We start from the raw sequence: 15,516 nt of genomic DNA on the forward strand, positions 1-15,516 counted from the left end.
AATATTTAGATAAAACTGTGCAGGCATTGAATAACATTGTTATAACAAAACAAGAGTTTGAAGATCAATTATCTGCAATGACTAATACAATAAAGACAAATCTTATGGAGGGGATTGAACAATTTGTTTCAAAAAACGATTTAAATACATTGCTATCTACGTTTAGCAAAACTTATGTATTGAAAAATGATCTGAGTAGTGAAATGCAAGCATTTATTTAGAAAGATGAATTACAAGCTACAGTCAAATCAATTTGTGAGGAAATAGCATCTTCAATTAAAAATACTGAGAATGATGAAGTGACAAGATTACAATGTTCACCTGTATTCACCGATTATCTCACTTTATTTGTACATAGAATAGCCTACCAAATAGTTCAGAACTACGCAAAGGTTAGTTTTCATATGAATAAGATTGAGGCAAAACAGCATAATTTGACAGAAGATCAAGTAGGTGATTTGATTACCAATAAAATGGGTCTTAGTATCTATGGGAATGTTCTAAAACCCTCAAGTTAGAATCACATCAATCTTTAACCGATTTCACTATGCAAATTGCTTGGAGAAATTGCATGAGAAATAGATAGCTACATCCTATTTCAATGTGAGAGAGTGTTCTCTACTTCACAACCATTTTTTCCAAGGTGGAACAAGATTATGCATGAAACGTGCTAATGGTCGAATTTGAGATGAATCGGAGCAGAGATGCATTCGTCCTTGTAAGCTCTGTGAAGTAAAATTGCAAACGTGCTAATGATCGAGTATTGAATTAGGCCAGAACCGCATTCGTCCTTGCAAGGTCTCTGAACTGAAATTTTGAAATGTGTTAATGTTCGTCCGAGAGGAGAATTGGTGCGTAATGATATTGTCCAAGGTTGTCTCACAGGAAGCATGTATATGATTGTAATTAGTATATCCTTATCTATAAACGTTGCTACATTGTGCTGTGAGATGAGTGAAAACTGCAACAAAGAAATGACACACTTTGATATGTCAATTTTCAATGAACTTTCATTGGAGATATATCCCATTAAAGCATTACATAATATTTTTCAGTTTGATTGGTTCTATGCTGAGAATGTAAGATTTGGTGAGGATGATTTAATTTATATCAATATAGATTCAGAAGACAACTTTGAATTCACTATTATTCTTCCAAAAGAATATTCAACTGTGCTGAGTACACACAACATAAAGAGTTTTAAAAGCAAAAGATGGGATTTGAATGTTACTGCTGGATGTGTATTCTTGAAAGAATAGTAAAATCTCATCCTACTTGTCAAGTACATCTAGAATTTATGACAGTAAGAAGTTTGTTTCACTTAAATCTGGCAGAAGTTCGTTTCACTTAAATCTGACAGTAGATTGCCTCTCTCTCTCTCACATATCTCTCTCTGCTATAAATCATCATCAAATAGACCGTGACCAAATGTAATTGGGCATGACTAAATGTAATTGGGCATGACTATCTATAAAGGAAATAGAGCATAACTTAGAGAGAGAGAGAGGGTGTGAGAGAGAGAGCATCATCTTTATCATCTTCTTCTTCTTCTTCTTCTTCTTCTTCTTCTTCTTCTTCTCCTCTCCTTCTTCTTCTTCTTCCACCTCTCTTTCTTCTTCTTCTTCTTCTTCCTCCTCTCCTTCTTCTTCTTCTTCTTCTAGAGAGAGAGAGGGAGATGTTCTTCCCCTTCTAAGGACCGGGGGAGGGGGCAGGGAAGGTGTGGCAGGAGCGGGGGAGGTGGGGGGTACGTAGGATGGTATTTTACAAAGGTGACTTTCTAGAAGTATTTTAAGCCTAGGTGAAAAAATGATACAATATAAGTAATGTTATAATAAATGAGGTTATGTAGAGTTCTTTTTTTATTATTGTATTAACTTAATGATAATTTAATAGGAAAAATATAAAATAAAATAATAATTGCTATGGATTCACAAAAAAGCTTGTAGTGCACCCAATAAAACATAGAAAGCGATATAGGCTAAGGGGCTAAGCTATCTGTGATAATAGGAAAACTTTATTTTCTATATGAAAACATAGCAAATCAAGTATAGGTGCCTCAGTACCTAGGTTTACTTATTGCAAATGTTAATTAATTTCATTAGATTATTGGAACACATCAACTTATATTTTATAGCTTTTATAAAGTTTCTAGTTTTTAATGTTCCTGAAGACCTGGCATTACTGGCAAGCTCTGAAGAAGTTAAATCATAAAGAAGTAAATAAACCATTCACAAAACTTAAGTACATCTAATTTTAATAGGTTGATATTAAAAGAAAACTCACTTGGTAGGTTTTTGATATTCCATTAGCTTTATTAACTTGAGCCATTCGTTCACCACAGAAAACTCAAAATATAAGGTACGATATAGGCAGGAGTAAGGATGATAAGCAGGAAAGCAATTGCTATTGTTATCTGAAAAATAGTTTCCAATTAGGCCTAGCATAAATTAAATAAATATAGGCCAAGTGAATTATGATCAGAATAAAACTAAATAGCCAAAATAAGTTAAATAAATAAAATTAATATGGTATGCTACTCTAGTTTTAAGTTTGTTGTTTTTGAAAACATTAAAGTTGTTTTTCTTATTGTATTACATTATGTGATACCCATGATTGTAAAAAAAGTGATAAACAATGAAATAATGTTGATCAACCAATCTCATTGATTCACAGTGAAACTTGCTTATTGTTCAACTCTAAATGTATAAGGAAATACTGTACCTACCTATTTAACTAAGTTAATGACCAACAACCTTGAAAATTGAAAAATAAACATTAATTGTTATCATAGATCAATAGCAACATAAACTGTCATAATATTTCAATGGAAAAATTCAAATTAACCAAAATAATGATACTTACCAACATGAGAGTCAGTTTCTTTCTTGTTGTTCTGAACAAAGCTCAGGCTAGAGCTACCAGAGGACTGTAATTTACTATTTAAACAATCAAATACAAACAAGGGGCAAAATTTAATCTTCAATTTGAGCCAGGTTATTTGTACAGTTAAATTCTGCATTAATGAACAATAAAAAAGAGCAAAAACTCGCCAAATTTATTCCAATCTTGACTACTTGCCCTTTGAAGCCTTTATTAGGTGTTTTGGTCGGATTCAGGGTGGGACGAAATCTGGGAAAAGACAGGTTCTGGCTTCCGGGCTGCCTTTTCGCGTTCAACTTGCAGGCTATGCACTGTGTTTTGAACAAAGCTCAAACTGGATTCTTTATAAATTCAAATTAATTCAATTCAATACTATTTATGCTGTTATATTCATAATTCACACACATGACACTCAAACAATTATTTACAAGAAATTTCCGATCGAAATTACATGACAAACACAATTTTGGTCTTGCAACAAGACAGACTAGACAAGGACATTGAGAAGGCCAAAGCAGCAGGACGGTCTGCACTGGCACAAACACAAGCCTGCTATTGGCAGAACTGCAGTCTGGCATTCTGGCGCTACAATTCGAATTCTCTGGCCAGACCACTTGTTATAATAAAGATTTTTTTATTAGGTAGGCTACATTATTGCTACTTCATTTTAATACCATAACAACTAATACCATAACCAACCGTGAAAACACAAATTAAGATTATATTGGTTTATAAAATAATAGTCATGTACATATATAATGCAAGTTTTCAAAACTCTGTTATCTGTTTCAACAAACAAGACTGACGACTGTTGATGTGTTGATAAATTTATTTTAGGTTAACCTATTATAGAACCCTTCATTATTTGTTTTGTGATGAATTTGTTTCATCCCACAGATACACAGTCTCGCTAATAACAATCAATATTGTGAATTTGATATATTTCCAATTCCACATACTTTCAATTCCACCAGCTGACAAGATATTTTGAGTTCCGCCGGTCTGCACGATATTCGGAGTTCCGCCTGTCAACATATTCGGAGTTCCATATATTCCAATTCCGACCAGCTGCAAGATATTTTGAGTTCCAGATATTCCCAATTCATGCGACCCTACTATTACAATGCGGCGCTTCCTGACATGATGGCGGATTTTTGCGTCAGGGTACTAGCCAAGTTTCCATACTGTATGTATAATGTGCCTGAGTCAATGTATACATACAGTACGGAAACTTGGCTATACCCTGACGCCAAACTCCGCCATCTTGTTAGGAAGCGCCGCATTGTAATAGTATTGAGGGTCGCCTGAATTGGGAATATCTGGAACTCAAAATATCTTGCAGCTGGCCGGAATTGGAAATATATGGAACTCCGAATATGTTGACAGGCGGAACTCCGAATATCGTGCAGGCCGGCGGAACTCAAAATATCTTGTCAGCTGGTGGAATTGAAAGTATGTGGAATTGGAAATATATCGAACTCACAGTATCGATCGTTATTAGCGAGACTGTGTAAATGTGTGATGAAACAAATTTATCGCAAAACAAATATGAAGGGTTCTATAGTGAGGTCCACGTTATAATGACTATTAGATCAACTTTGGTTTTGCTATCCTTGTCTATCATTCGACAAAGCCGGTGGTATTATCCTTTTCTAGGTCCACAACGATGCCAATTATGTTTATGACAGTGTAGAAATATAATTAATACAGAGAATCGGCATCGCTATTCTTCTATCTTCATCCACTGCCATTATAACGTGGACCTCACTATATATAGTTAACCTAGAATAAATTCATCAACAGTCGTCAGTCTTGTTTGAAACAGATAACAGAGTTTCGAAAATTTGCATAATATGTACATGACTATTATTTTATAAACCACTATAATTTTAATTCGTGTTTTTACTGTTGGTTATGGTATTAGTTATAAAATGAAGTAGCAATAATGTAGCATACCTAATAAAAAATCTTTATTATAACAAGAAAGAAACTGACTTATATGTTGGTAAGTATTTCATTATTTAGGATTTGAATTTTCCTATTGAAATATTATGTTGCTATTTATCCATGATAACAATAATGTTTATTTTTCAAGGTTGTTGGTCATTAACTTAGTTACATAGGTACAGTATTTCCTAATACATTTAGAGTTAAACAATAAGCAAGTTTCACTGTGAATCAATGAGATTGGTTGATCAACATTGTTTCATTGTTTATCACTTTATTTTATAATCATGGGTATCACTAATAAAGTAATACAATAAGAAAGACAACTTTATATTTTCAATGTTTTAATTAAAACATCAAACTTAAAACTAGAGTAGCATACCATATTTTATTGATTTAACTTATTTTGGCTATTTACTTTTATTCTGATGATAATTCACTTAGCCTATATTTATTTAATTTTTGATAGGCCTAATTGGGAACTATTTTTCAGATAACAATAGCATTAGGCTACTACTGCCTATATCGTACCTATATTTTGAGTTTTCTGTGGAGAACGAATGGCTCAAGTTAATGAAGCTAATGAAATATCAAAAACCTACCAAGTAAGTTTTCTTTTAATATCAACCTATTAAAACTAGATGTAAGTTACTTAAGTTTTGTGAAATGGTTTATTTACTTCTTTATGATTTAACTCCTTCAGTCCTTGCCAGTAATGCCAGGTCTTCGGGAACATTAAAAACTAGAAACTTTATAAAAGCTATAAGCTAAAAGCTAAAAGCATTCTTCCAAGGAATAGTGATGTATGGATTGGAACACTGGGGTGCAGCCAGCGGCATTGATAGAGTTCTCCTACTGCAGAAGAGGGCCATCAGGATCATCACAGGCTCTGGCATAATTGATCATTGTCGCCCACTTTTTTGTGCAGAATCGGTCATGACTGTCATCTGCCTTTACATCTTCATATCCCTTAAACAAATCAAGGGCACCCTGGAATGTTTGAGTCTGAGGAGTGACTTTCATGACCACAACACAAGAGGCAGAAGCCAACTCAACCTGCCTTTCACAAGGCTGAGTAGGATACAAAATAGCCCAGGTAGCCTCAGCATGAGGCTTTTCAACCGGCTGCCAGCATCAGCAAGGACTCTTACAATACGGCAGTTCAACAAATGCACCTATGCATTCCTCGTGAAAACCCCTCTGTATTCAATAAGAGAGTTTTCAGTATTCGGATGTTACCATCAAAGAATTTTATACATGAACTTTATGGGGTACTGTTTTTCTTCATGTGAAATTGTGTTTTTTGCACCTAAGACTAATTGCTCATTAATTTAATAAGCTTATCAAATTCTCCTGTTGTTGATATATATGTTTTGTGTGCTTGTTTTTCTGACGAACCAATTGCTACTTATAGCTTACAAGGTAATAAAGATCATTTATTCATTTATTTATTCATTTATTTATAAAATATAAGTTGATGTGTTCCAATAATCTAATGAAATTATTAACATTTGCAATAAGTAAAGGTAGGTAGGCTACTGAGGCACCATACTTGATTTGCTATGTTTTCATATAGAAAATAAAGTTTTCCTGTACAGTAACTGTTTTCCTATTATCACAGATAGCTTAGCCCCTTATCCTGTCTCGCTTTCTGTGTTTTATTGGGTGCACTACAAGCTTTTTTGTGAATCTATAGCAATGATTCTTTTATTTGATATTTTTCCTATTAACTTATCATTAAGTTAATACAATAATAAAAAAGAACTCTACATAACCTCATTTATTACAACTCTACTTATATTGTATCATTTTTCATCACCTAGGCTTAAGATACTTCTAGAAAGTCGCCTTTGTAAAATACCGGGGTGACTTGTCGACCGGGGTGACTTTGACCCACATCGCGGAAAAAGATTCAAATCATTTATCTCCGATATCTGTTATCCGAAATCGATGTTTAACATTTATATCCGTAGCCTTAATCATTATCTAGGTTTTACAATCAATACCTTGTCGAATCTCAGTATATTACTTGAATTATCGACATAAAATCTAGCTTCTTGCTTCATCTTGTGATTTTGTTGTCTGAAAACTTCGTAGCCTATTAGAAAACTCATTTCTAAAAGACTTATAATATCGGCGAGTAGCCTAAATTTATTTTTGTTTTTAATTATATTTTAATTGTTATACATAGTGATCATTTAGAAAGTCATTTTAGGTTAAAATTATGGTGACTTTGTCCCAGTATAAAAATTGTGGTTCCATTTACCATTTTTTGGTTTCTCGCATAAAACTCAAAAATATGTATCTTAAGGACTTACCATAACTATCATATATAACAAATTAAATTAAAGCTTACATGATCTCCTACAATATTCATTCTACAACTTTTTTTTATCTCCTCTAGTTTTCGAGATATCCGCTCTTGAAGGTGTGACATTAAAAAAAACACATTGCCACCAATTTTTTTCTATTTTTGCTTTTATAACTTTTTAAAAATCCATGTTGATTATGAGCTTATAGAGCATTAAATTCTCCTCAATTTGATGTATAAATTCACACTTTTACAAATTTCTCAACACCTTTTGCAGCAGCTTTAGTGTTGAGTGTGAAATATCCATTTTTGCAACAATAGACCAATTGACAAAGGAATTTGGAGGGAATGTTTTGAACAACATTTTTGACTTATCAGCTATGTTGAAACTAGTTAGGAGGAGAACATATCAAAAGTCCCCATTTTATGATGCATTTTTGGAGAGCTATGACCCATGAAAGAGCAAAACATTGGATAAAAACCTGCTATTTTAAGAATTACACACCTTCAAGAGCGAATATCTGGGGAACTGTTGGGAATATCACAAAATTTCACTAAACAAAAAGTGTAGAGAATGTATCAAGCTTCATTTTTGAATAGTTAGTTATGTCGGTTGTTTTCAAGATATGAGGTGGAAGCAAAACGCTGAAAAATGCAACTTTTAACCTTTTTTAGGTGGTTTGGTTTGAATCATCATGACTGGCTTTCTGAACCTATGCGACGCCATTAAGGATGGCTTACTACTGTATGGTCGACTGGATCTGTACTTCCTGTATTTACTGATCCGGAGACCACTGAATAGTATCGTGTTGCACAGAGGTTAAGAGTGCGTTGCAAGCATCTGTATGCTTTAACCAGTCGTCTGAAACAACCATAATCTTTTAGGGGTGTAAATGGAGATCGAAGTGTAAAATTCGCCTTGCTTTTCTGGACGATATTCCAAGTGGAGCTGGATGTTTCCGCACAGAGCGAAATAGGGATTGTTCAATGGACGCCCTCACTGCCGCGATATTTTCAGGTACCCCACCTTTTTTAGGTTGCCCAGCTTGTTTTCTAGGAAGTGCAGATCCTTTCGACCAGATCAGGAACTGTCATGAAGATTCAAACCAAACCGCCTACAAAAAGCATCTGCGTCGCTACCACATTGTCATTGTTTTTAAAGAACGTTCCAACAATAAAGCCTCGATGCTCACCTTAACACTGCATGATGAACATGAATACTTAAAATGACATAGTTTCCGCCATATAACACCACCACTCTTATTCCACTATTCACCTGCGCACTCTTCACTGATTTGAAAGTAGGGAGTCCATTCTGACCAAACTTTTAGGCTTATCAAAACAGGGAATTTGTCGGCCATGATAGCTAAGACAAGTAAGGCTGCACTCTTTAGTCAGCTAGTGCTCTATACGATGCGTGCAAAATGGATGCAACCCTTAGAAATAAAAATCAATATAAATTTCATGTGGATTGAGAGTAGATAATCTCTAGTATGATGCATTCAATCTTTTTAATTATTACTTCTTCTACTTAACTCGTTCTTCTACTAATACGTTTTTCTTTTTAGAAATAAAAATGCCATTTATGTCTGCCTGTCACCACATAGAAAGCTTTCCGAAAGACACAACTCTTGGTAAATAGTTCCTCACTTTACTTGATTATTGGTTATATAGTGTCCCAAAAAGGATGTTAAGTTTTTAGAATTACTGTGAAGGTAGTGATTTCAATGTTTTAATGTTTCTACACATCCAAGTCTCTATTGTTCAATTAGATTGTCCTATTGTCCAAATTAGTCTCACGTTTATTGTCCAATTGAGGATACATCATAACTAAGAGAGATAAGGTGAAGAGTTCTGACTGAGGCCTATAGCTGAATTATGCCACCTGTACTGCATCAAAATAAGTGCTTGACTTTCAATTCAGTGGTTTTATTCAGCTTTAGACCTTGGTTACAGCTTTTTTCAATAAAACCTCTCAAATTACCTAGTTAAATAAGATGTTCTCTTGAATTGGATAATTTGGCATACTCGGAAATGTAAAAATATCAATGTTGTTACAATTGAACTGTTTAAATTAATTTGCATTTTATATTATTTGTAAAAATATATTGGAATTTACAGTTTCAAGAAGTTTTATCGATCATCTGCATTTCTTCACGTGAATAACAAACGAAGGCACGCTACACTACTGCAAATAAGTATTTTACAGATATCAAAGAAAGCGGTGAAAAGAATGAAGTTTTTGATCCTTGAGGTGTCCTTATGCGCGTCTCTCCTCTAGGAAATACTGGAATGAAGTGCATCTAACGGGTGATTATCATAGAACATAGTCTCATGAACTTATATCATTGTGCGAAATATCAATGTGATGACAATTTAGTCGGTGTGCTACATACTATTAACTCGCCTCCTACAGGAGAAAATGCATAATTTACTTTTCCAAATAAAGCATAATTACAATACTAAATTACACTATAATCTGATTCTGATTTTGTCCCTTATTTTGATTCCAGGTGAACCTATTGTACTGCATATAAAAGCGGAAGAAGGAGGTGAAATCAACTTGCCGACTGTTTAGCTGTGGTAAAAGCTATCAAATCCATGAATCCAGGAACCTATTCAATTCTCAAGAACATCTCTGTCATAATGTGGTCGGACCCGTTCACCAAGGAAGGTCGCAGTAATCAAAGCATTCATTTTACTCCTATTATCAAGTAATTGAAAAGCTTGAGGATCGAAATAATTTCTTGAAATATGTTACCTAACTATTTCATGATTCAATGTGATTTCTTGACTATTGACATTTTAAATTATGGGACATCATGCAATTTTAGGCATTTGCCTGATGCAAATGGTTGAGCATTGCCCATATATTGTGATGAAGAAAAATTTGTTTCAAATCACTTCAATGAATATTAAGATTCAAGCATTCTGATTATACAGATTCAAGCATGGGAAGCGGTAATTTTTGTCTCAAGTTACATATTATACATAATTTAAGATTTTTTATTCTTTCCTGTTTCATTATTATGTAAGTTCTGCTGAAATTAACACGTGAGGTTTATTGGCTAAAATTACTTCCCACTATTTTACATTAATTTCTTCCAATTTATCGAATTTCAAAGTTTTTTAGCTTCCTCAACAACCTGTCAACTCAAATTTTACTTGAATTTTTATTGCAATCTCTAGGCTTTTAAATTTCTAATAATGTATACAAATAGGTTTGAATGATAAATCATTCTATTCAAAAATTACATATCACTATACTGAGATTTGCTTTGCTTTTACTTGCTTTGCTTTTTCAAAGTGGTTGTACTGACATTAGAAAAAATTCAATAATAATTTTTTTTTCAGTCAAACACAAATCTTAAAAATGCGTAGAACAAATTATTATCTAAAAATCAAATTTTATTAATTCCGAACAAAAGCTCATATATATTAATCAAATAAAATAACCAACACAATGTTCTCCCATGAAAATCATACCTAATGCGATAGTAACAACTCAGAGAATACAAATAAAAGGAACTTAAACAAATTACAAACATCTTATCTCAAATAAATTAATCATTTCCATCAAATAAGGTATTTTGTCCTGCCTTACCAGTTTGAACCATGAGCCTAAAAATAACCTAGTAACTTACATTGTAATATGCCTGTAATCCCATACCTGAGCTCCGTGACACAGTACAGCCCTTTCGGAAGCTTTAAACCATTTACATTTAGCTGGAAAGTCTACCTTAGCATTATTAAAAATGCCTCTCCATGCCAAGTTCAACCCCAGATTCGCCTTCTCAGATTTATCCTTCACTTGAGCTTCAAAATTCAGTTTTGATGCCAGCACTACTAATACCCAATGAAAATAATATTGTTACTTATACTATTTTATAAAAATAGCTCATTCAGCAATAAATACAAACTTATTTTATTAAATGATTTCTTAATGTTTTGCAGGACAAATTCTGACATTTTACAACATTTTACAGGCACATAGAAGACTGGCTTATGATGGCGAAAGACTTTTGAAGGCGGTTACCTTGATTGGGATCATATCTATTAACCTTCGAATCCTGCACTCAAAAGTAAATGTGATACCATTCAAATGGAATAAGATTGATTTGAATTGGAATTTGTTATTCCTGTATCATAGTGCATTTTTCTTCTAGTTACCCTACGTATTGTACATTATTGTAATAAAGCACTAGCTGTTCCATAGTAGAAGTCTTTGAAATAAAAGGTTTCTTTTTCAAGTTAGTGTCACATTTTATATTTTTTATCCATTGTATACGGTATATCCATTTAGTTTTAGAACATTGTATTAACACTACTATTGTTTCAAAAAGAGTCTGAATGTAATTTAGAAGATGATTCTATCGTATGATTCTTCAACGAATCCATCATAACTTACAAAAAACTACAGCATTTGTTCTATTTACTTGTCAATAATCGTAGTTGCAGAAGCATTTGTATTTCCAAAACCAAATTTGGTATTTAATTATGAAGTATGAGTAAAGACATATTCGCCTACAAGACATAATTATTATTCGTTGAGCATTGTTCTGATGCTTCACTCCAACTGTACTTCTTCCACTACGAACTACCATACTCGCGTACTTACTAATAATAGTAAAGAGAAATAGAATAACATTTATTATCAGGCCTACATCTTTCTATTGTACTACCATAGAGGATGGAACAGAAAATATTGTTATTTCCTACTACGGTACGGTACTCATCAAGCTAAATTTCAACCAATAAAATACAGTACAACTCACAATCACGTACAAACATAGAAAAATGCGACTCCAATTAGAACGTATATTTTATTCTATATTCGATATATGGCCATACATAAATTTCCGATTTTCATTGGGCCATAGTGACGAATATGTTGGTCTTGATCGAAATTAGCCTTGTTAATTAAAGCTACTGGATGTTACTTTAGTTTACAACCAAAATTAAAGCATTCTCAGCCTCTATAGCTGGATAAATTAATCGTTGAATAAAATATTAAGGAAATATAGAAAGTAAAATAATTAAGAGAAATAAGGAATGCTTTAAGCTCCGTTCACACCAAAGTTAATAACTTAATCCTTACCGGTATAGATTCTATTAGATTGAAACGGAACTTAACAAAACTTGACTTCACTTATAACTTAATGTTCATCATGTGTATGATAAGTTATGTTCAATCTAATAGAATCTATAAGGATTAAGTTAATAACTTTGGTTTAAACTCATTTTTAAGTTACTTCTGACACAGTGTTTGATGAGATGTAGAAATATCGATTACCGTACCTATCATAATGAAAATACAAAGGTGCTGTAGTCAACATCATAATGTTGATAGTTGACAATTTTTATGTGTTACCGAGTTGCCTATGCTTACCGTAGTTGACCAAATAGAGTTAGGGCCAAGCCTAACGAAGCGTTTGAAACAAGTCGGCAAGGCAGAAATATCTCCGATTGGCTGATTATCAGGCCAATTCCCGAACGCAAACCCTATCTGCCAATCGGACAGCTTCCTGTCTGTCGTGCCGTCTGAAAATATTACTCATGTGGCTTGGCCCTTAGTTGTGTTTATTAAGCATAGGATTACTGCACCATATTGTTCGGGTCAAAAACAGGCACTGGTCAACGTCGGTGAAGGGGGGTGTATCCCATACGCCCAGACCTCATTTTTTGTTGAGATGATTTTAGAAGATGAAAGAGATTAAAGTTGATCCTTTTTATTGGAGATGATAAATTTATTATATCTCCTGTGAAGTTGATCAAAAACGACGTATTAGATTGAAAAGAGCAATTAACCATATTATTTGAAACCAAAAATGGTTTGGAATCAGTCGAGCGGTCCTTTTCATTAATTAACGTAGGTACCGTACTTACATAAACTGTCATGTAATCATTTTTTGTGGAATTACCCATAACATATTTTTTCTGCTCGCCTGCAGACTTGAAAACCCATATATAATATTCAGGAATATAAATGATGGGAAGTTTTGAATTGTAGGCTACACCATTATTACATATTTGCACATTTGAAATTTCATTGGATAAAAAGTTAGCGCGAAGTAGCGCTATTGGGTGGACTGGAATGAGCGGGAAGTTTCAAACTAGCGTATTCTATTTTTCATAGCGACGACAGTTCAATCACTCAGAAACTTTATTCTGCAGAATTCGATCACATATTATGATATCCGGCTCTTGATTTTCTCTGAAATAATATTATAAACAATATTTTGTATTAATAAAAAGTGAAGTACCGTATTGTTATGAAATGATAGCCTAATGCACATGACTTTGCTGATATTTCAGCAAAGATTGTCATTATAGAAAAATAGATTTCAAGATACCACTACAGTAACTTATAGTTGAATGCTGATTATAAACAATTAAATTTTGTGTTTGATTTCACCATTCAACTAAGTTACTGTAATGGTATCTTAAAATCTATTTTTCCATGCGGTAATGACAATCTTTGCTGAAATATCAGCAAAGTCATGTGCATTAAGCTATCATTTCATAACAATACGGTAGGCTACCTACTTCACATTATATTAATTCAAAATATATTGTTTTCTAGGTAGAAATTTTATGTAAGCTTACTTTCAACATGAATCTTCCAGTATAATTTGAATTCAATGTAAACTAAACTTCATTTCTAATTTTTTTTATTCCATTTCCAATATAAGTCACCGGTTCCATGGAACTTTGGAAATTTAAAATTCTTAGTTTATATTTTTTATAGAGTTGGACTAAATTTTAGCAATGTGAAATCAAACCTTATTTATTTGAAAACATTTAATCTATTAAAATTTGAGAGAGACAGTTTTGGGTTCAGTCTATTATATATCATGGTATTATATAATTTGCTGTCATTTTTTTTTAGATAAATCAATTTATTTACAAAACAAAATGAATATTACAAAAAAGAACCTAATGTACTCGAATGCACCATTATCAAGTACGGTAAATAAAAAGTACTGGTACACCAAGCTTATAATCTTTTTTGAAAGACTATAATGGTCTGCATAATATAAATGCCTGTGCTAAAAAAATAATACAATACTGTAGGACTATTATAAGAAAATAATGGTTTGAGAATACCAGGTCCTAAAAAACCACATCAATACCATTTTGTGTGATATATCGAACATTTTAAAAAATCGTTTTCTAAGAAGCCTGAAATCGATTTTCGACACAAGCTTTCTTCAGCTCAATTATTGGCAGAATTGATTCCTGCGCAAATCTACTCTTAATAAAATAAATTGATTCTTCAACAAAATATCCGTGTTGTCGAATTGTGTAAACTCTTTCATGAAAGCCCATATGACTTGATATATCTTCTAATTTCACATCACCAGTGCAATTTTCTAAATCAATTATATTCAGTCCTAAGGACTTGCGCAAGAATATTGAAATATTTTGCACAAATTGGCAATACAGATATTTAGTCAAGTCTCAACTTGTTTTATTCAGAGTATTGTACATAATGTAAATTTCATGCCCAGATATCATAATAATCCTATACAGCAACTTCTGTTCACATGTTTAGATGTTTATATGTTTGTATTTCACTGGATCTCGAAAACGGCTCTAACGATTCTCACGAAATTCAGAAGATAGTAGGTTTATAATATAAAGATTCGATTGCACTAGGTCTCATCCCTGGGAAAACTCGCTGAAGGACATTAAAAGGATAATTATTATTCATCCTTGGAAAATAGCTGATAATAGTTATTTCGTCGTCTGTTGGTGATGGAAGTTAGTGAGTGAGCGAGTTCATGTGTGTGGGACTGTGTCAAAACTATGACTCAGCTGTTGAACTTTTGTAATCATTCAATCAGGTACTTAGTGCCGGTTGCAAAAAAGCCGGGCTATCAGTAGATCCATCTTTTTGAAATGGTCTTCTCTGATTTGGTTCACATGAAGTTAATCAGGATTAAAATTTAACCGGCTTTTGTGCAACTAGGCCTTTGTGAGGGAAATTTTTGCATTCCTCTGGGAATTAATCTCAATTTACTGTGATTAGATAGAACATTTCTGTATGAATGTTATTTTAATTTCTTCTTTCGTAATAAATTGTTATGCTTTTGTACTCCAGAGCGAAGCTTGGTCCCCGATATTTATAGTACACTACTGATAACCAAACTTGTTTGCAACCTTTTGTATTTCATCTTGCCATGTGTTAAGGCAAACGCACGGAGCAGCAGACAGTCATAGAAAAAAGCAAACGCCTGTGTGCAGACTCAAGGCCGGGACATATATAACCGCACCGAGCCCGCGCCGACGTACGGCCGAGCTAAGCCCACGACACGGTAATGGCGGTGGGAGAGCACACATATCCGAGCGACAGCAGTGTCTCAGTTCTGTAGTGC

The 15,516-nt window shown here is 33.4% G+C and overlaps 1 protein-coding gene across 1 annotated transcript; it reads right to left on the minus strand.

Moving 5' to 3' along the window:
* Positions 1-642: 642 nt before the first annotated feature.
* Positions 643-2,512, minus strand: LOC120355549. The gene is made up of 2 exons (XM_039444097.1): positions 2,284-2,512; positions 643-961 (listed from the first exon to the last, which is right to left on the minus strand). The coding sequence occupies exons 1-2, from the start codon at positions 2,326-2,328 to the stop codon at positions 671-673; spliced, it is 336 nt and encodes a 111-aa protein (XP_039300031.1). The 5' UTR covers positions 2,329-2,512; the 3' UTR covers positions 643-670.
* Positions 2,513-15,516: the final 13,004 nt, after the last annotated feature.

The sequence above is a fragment of the Nilaparvata lugens genome, unplaced genomic scaffold, assembly GCF_014356525.2.
Source record: "Nilaparvata lugens isolate BPH unplaced genomic scaffold, ASM1435652v1 scaffold2781, whole genome shotgun sequence".
NCBI lineage: Eukaryota > Metazoa > Arthropoda > Insecta > Hemiptera > Delphacidae > Nilaparvata > Nilaparvata lugens.